Here is a 5,637-nt window from a genome sequence, read left to right on the forward strand (position 1 = left end):
TCCAGTGCTAATGTGCGAGCTTATGTTGGTGAACAGGTAGCACTGAAATGCTCTTTCAAATCCAGTTCTCCCATTTCTGAGAGCCTGACGGTAGACTGGACGTACCGGCCCATCACTGGTGGTCAGATGGAGACAGTAAGTGGAACAGGCACTTTTTCTAGCGGAGACTGACCAGGCCTCCGTGTGTGCTGAGAATCTGAAAATACTTGTTCTGTTTGCTGTGCTGCTTCACCACTTTGGGGTTTGGGACTCTCATTGTCACCTTCTTTCCCATGTGAAATTGCTTCAGTGTTCTTTGGGTGAAAAATATTCTACCTAGATGGGTAATAGCATAATGATGAGAAAGGAGGTAAATCCTGGGTGTTGACACAAAGGCTGTGTTGTACACTGTAGCTATGGATAGAATGACTGTAAAGCATTTGATTGATGGCTTTCTTGAAGGCAGCTGTACTATTGCAGTTCTGTCATGCAGTCTATGGCTGATATTTCTTGGAGAGGCAAGACCTTGTGAGTGATGACAGTCTGGAGACAGTGATGATGAGAGCCTCTAAAGTTTGTGGGCTTCTACTTGCTGTTTTGTTAGCAACTTTTTGAAATTTAAGTCTGAAAGCTCACTGAAAATCTCTTATTCAAGGTGGAAACAGAAAATGTACATCTTTACAGATTATCAGTCCTCCTGCTGCCTGAAGAGTTTGAACTCTTAGGAGTATCCTTCTATCTGGAACAGAAGGGTGCTTCTTGCATGAAGTGATGTCTGCTAAGCCTCTACTCGTAAGACAGCAAGAGGGCAAAAGTGTAAAAAACAAACCCTCAAGAACTGCAATGTTCTGTCTTGCATGAGGCAAGAAGTCTGCTCTGCTTCTTGACTGAAGATCTGCAGAAGAGAAGAAGTTGGTTAGAAGTTCATGATGGTGACAGAGAGCTGAGGCTGGTAGATAAAAGCATTGGAGACCTAATGAAATGGGACTGACTCAGGATTATCAAATGGGAACTTGACAAGGTCTCCTGTATACGAACTGTTCTTTCTGACTTCTTAATGTGTATTCCTTTATGTTTCCAACCCAAAAAGTTGTTTACTTTGCTTTCTTAGTCAAGTGTTTTATTGTCTTTGCCTCCTTTTAGATTTTTCATTATCAGTCTGTTCCATACCCAACAACAGTGGGAAAGTTCAAAGACAGGATATCCTGGGTTGGGAATGTTGCCAAGGGTGATGCTTCCATTGCTATCGAAAGCCCAGCAATGAGTGACAATGGGACGTTCATCTGCAGCGTGAAGAATCCTCCAGACGTGTACCATAACATTCCCCAAACGATGCTGATAGTTACGGAGAGGGGTAAGCCTCCATGTCAGTGGCATGTCCTCATCCATGTGCTGCAGCTGCATTGTGGCTTTGTCAGGCTCTTGGAAGTCTGAGCATCACACATGAAACGGGCTCACTGGTGTTCCACATGAGAATTTCAGCAAGAGTTACCTCACCCCATCTTTCTGAGCTACAGACATTGACAACTATTGAATTTATTGGGTCAGGAAGGGACAGAGGAAGCTGTGGTGGTAAAAGAAATCAAAAGTGTTCATTTGTTCAGGAGTTCTGCCCTCTGCATATTGCAGCAGTAGAACAAGTTAAATACTGGTCTAAAAATAAGAGTCGCACCACAAGTGCTGATTCTTAATATTACTTAATTTCCTCATCTGCCTTGCATGTGAGATCTGCCCCAATTTTGCGGTTTAGACATAGTGATAGAACTGTGTCGTGACCTGCCTTCCTTTGTAGTTTCTGCAAATAAAGCACCTTATTGTGCTGGATGCGTGACAGGAGTCCTAGAGATTCAGTGATGAGCTGCTTCAGATCTGTCAGCTCTGTGCTTTGTACTAAAAGACTAGCAGCCTGTGTCATGGATGAGCATTTGCCAGAGACTTAAAGCTATATTTGACTAGTGGTACAGCTGGGCTGCTCTTTGTCTTTCCTGCAGGCTTCTCCTTCCAGCTAACTTCAGCGGTGCTGCTGTCCATTTTAGTGTTTCTGCCTTCCATCATTGTGGTAGTTCTGCTGCTGGTAAGGCTGGGAAGAAAATTTGCAGTGCAAAAGGAGAAAAAAAAATCTGGCTGTAAGAAATCTTCCATCGAAGTGTCTGATGAGTAAGTTCTCCTGCATCCCAAAGCCTGTATTTCCACTTCAGCTTGTTGACACTGGCCAAAGGATGGTTTCTCCACTGTCCTTTGTTCTATAAGCTCTCAGCGTCTGCAGGTCAGTCACTGAAACCTACTTCTCCACGAGCATGATTTAGTGAGCCTTCAGAAAGCTCTGGAAAATCCCCACCTTTGAGCATAAACTAAGTGCTGTACATCCCCTTTTTCTGTCATTCGTGCGAGGCCATGAAACTGAAGCAGTTTTGGGTTAGACAGTCTTTCACTTCTGTAACTGGACCAATTTCAGCCTAAATCAGCAAGATACATTGCTTATGTCAGCTTTTTTGGTGTGAAATACCCATAACAACAAACCAAACTGAATGATGCTAACTGGTTCCCCTCTGATGGCCTGAGCAGAGATGCCAGGTACTGAATGAGCCATGGATACTGAATTCTCTTCTGAAGTGGAGAGGGTTCTGTTCTGGAAAGGTTCCGTAGTGAGAACAATCAGGTACTGTGGCTACTGCTGGAGCCATGCCTGTTTTGCAGCGAATTCAGTACTACCATTTCTCGCAGAATAGGCTTTTTAATCCAATGTTCTGATCAGTGTTGCGAGATTTGCCAAACAGCAGCTTTTGTATTCTTCATTGCACCTCAGTGATACATCTGCCTTCAGAATAAGGGACCTGACATTCTTTTTAGTTTTGCTGTGCAGAGTTAAAGTGTGGTAGAATTGGAATTCATGGCCCACAGGAGATCTTAGTATATGTGTTGGGGGAGAAGTCCAACCTAATCCTGTGCTTTTTCTGCAGGCCTGAACATACAGGGGCAGGCAGCTGCTTGGGGAAACTCAGAGACTGGTGTCTGAACTGTGTGGTAAGTGAAACCTGGGGTTTTCATAACTGGTTTTTATCAACTTTGGTGCTCAGAGGAGGTGCTGAGAGCAGCAGACAGAGCTTGTCATAACACCTCTGGATGTCAAAGAAGTGTCCCCAAATGGCTAGGCTCAGAGGCTGCTCACACTGTGTTACTGGCAAGGGAAGTTGTGTTGAGATCCACCAAGCTGATTTTTCACTTGTCTCTATTGAAATCAAAGCTGATATTTTCAGATGAAAAATCGGAATTTGAAGTGCTAGCTACTGTGCAAAACCAGTTTGGGTTTGACAGTGCTAAGTTGAGGAGTGGAGGCACAGATCTCTTAATCCACAGTCTTTCTTGTAAAGATGGTAGTGTGTAGCCTTGCCTCTTTTGGAGGTCTTCCTCCTTACACTGGTTTTGTCACAAGGGGATCGTGCAAGCTCTTGTGATCTGTTAATTTCTGGCTTTTTGTTTGTTTCATTTTGTGAAGTGGTGGTTGTCTTCTGCTTGTCTGCTTGCTACCATATCAGCAAGCTTCTGGCAGTCAGATGTGTTGTGCTGAAACTACTGAATGTGTTTGTCACCTGCTGTACTTGCTTTGTAAAATGGGCCTCTTAAGTTCTGTGTGCTGGTATTAGCAGCCACAGCCATAAATGTGGCACATTCCAGAGTAAGCTCACTAATATGCCTAATTTGTGAGCGTTCTTGTTTTTTCCTGAAGTCCTTCAGAGCAAGCTTACCTCGGACACACGTTTACATCTTTTATACATGGTCAGGAAGTATGTGAAAGAGGATTCAAATGTGTTGCTTGGTTCACTGTTAAAATGCCAGTGATTTCAAGTGTATTAAATGCATGAGCCTTCAGACAAGCGTGTACTGATGGTTTCTATGCTTCGTTAGATACAGAATGAAAAATGAGCAGTTAGGCAAGTTACCTGTGAAATATTTGCAGTTCTGCATAAGACACAACAGTTACAATGCAGCAGTGTTGGGAGCAAAAGTTTTGAGAGGTGCAGAAAGCAGAAAATGCTTTATGCAAAATGAGAGCTGCTATGGGAGATAGAAAGGCTGCTGAAAGTGCAATGCTGGGCAGCAGGGAGGCACCACTGCTTTACTGCACGGGAGAGGGGGAAGGATGGGAGCCCCAGTTTGGTGAGACACATGCTCAGGCAGTTGGAGGTTTTATAGATTGAAAAATGTCTTCTTATCCTTTGCAAGAAGGCAAATTTGAATGTTATAATCCTGTTGCTTTCATATTGAGTGTTTTGTTATCTGTTTGATGCTTTGCTCTGGTATCAAAATACTTGGCTTACCAAGAACATCCTGTCTCGCTCCCTTTAATGATGTAACACTTGAGTTTTCTGTACTGTACCTTTTCATGCTTTATGTGTTGCCAAATAATTAAAATTGCAAAGCCAGTGAAAATGTGTTTGGACTTAAAATGGCTGGAAAGTTAGTGAGATTTCCCTTACAAAACTGTTACATTTGAAGTTCTTTCAAGTTGAGAGCTGCAGAGCTGGGTTGTGGGGACGCCACCAGATGATTACTGTGGTTAAAAAATGAGACAATTGGGATCTGAAAGTGTCATTTGTTGTAGCTGAAAAACAACAAGTGGACCTGGGATTAGTGGTGCTTTTTCAGAAGGTGGCTGTCTGCACTCTGTCTTTTACTTGAGCTTTAGTGGCTACTTCTCTTAAAACACACTGCGCGTGTTGGTTATACTGTGGCAATTTGACTGTGTATCCATGATAAGTCAGACAGATTTAGCTGCAAGTGCTTATAGACCACAAATCCTAGGGCTTATTGAAGCACAGCAGCAACCTGGAAAGCATTTCAGCTCTTGTCAGAAACCTAGCAGACTCAAAATCTTGTCAAACTCATAACTTGGTTCCTGTCTTCATATATAGACTCAGTTTCTCTCTCCCATACTTCTTGTTTAGGACACAGATGAGGAAGACCCATACTGATGAAAGACTAAAGCTATGGATAAAGAACAAAATGACAGCACTGAAAATCATGGCTAGTTGAGCACAAAGGCTGCTGGATAAGCAATGCAGATTGAAGGACCTGCCCTTAGCTTGGTAGATTGGAAGAATAATGCTGATGGGATAGTTCACTTTAAGCACAAAGTAATGATTTTTGACATCTTTCTGATTTAGTGGAAAACCAAAACTCCTAAGCTTGTTTCTCCAGTGCCTATGGAAACCTCAGTGCCTACAGCTGTACAGCCTGTTCCCTAGCAGCAGCCTGTCAGTGCAGTTTCTCAGTTTACTTGCAGATTGCTTCCTGTGTTATTGTGACATCCCTCCTTTCCCGTGCCCTTGAATCTGAATTGCCTGAAGCACAGGCTACTCCAGACTGCCATCAGCTCTCTAAGGTGATAATCATTGGACACTAACAACACTTTCTTCTCCATGTTTTGGGAGGTATTTGCTAAGGACTGAAACAGTTCAAGTTGGTACCTGGCATCCTTTGTCTTGGAGCAAGAGAACCTGCTGCTTTTTAACTATATCTTGGTTTAATCTGCCACTTAATTACAGGATCACCATTTTGTTCCTGCTGTTTTCTGATTCTATTTTTAAGTCACCAACTGCACAGTGATGTTACCTTTATATTGTTGAGTTTTACCTTTCCTTTTTATTTGTTCACCAT

The 5,637-nt window shown here is 42.9% G+C and overlaps 1 protein-coding gene across 1 annotated transcript; it reads left to right on the top strand.

Moving 5' to 3' along the window:
* Nucleotides 1-5: 5 nt before the first annotated feature.
* Nucleotides 6-4,952, top strand: LOC104410781 (myelin protein zero-like protein 3; the record flags this gene model as incomplete). The annotated part of the gene is made up of 5 exons (XM_010021041.1): nucleotides 6-135; nucleotides 1,123-1,333; nucleotides 1,971-2,127; nucleotides 2,940-3,003; nucleotides 4,926-4,952. Coding segments are annotated over 5 exons (589 nt in total), but the record flags the coding sequence as incomplete, so codon positions are not given.
* Between the last annotated feature and the right edge of the window lie 685 nt (nucleotides 4,953-5,637).

Source organism: Nestor notabilis, unplaced genomic scaffold (assembly GCF_000696875.1).
Source record: "Nestor notabilis isolate BGI_N333 unplaced genomic scaffold, ASM69687v1 scaffold20828, whole genome shotgun sequence".
Lineage (NCBI taxonomy): Eukaryota > Metazoa > Chordata > Aves > Psittaciformes > Psittacidae > Nestor > Nestor notabilis.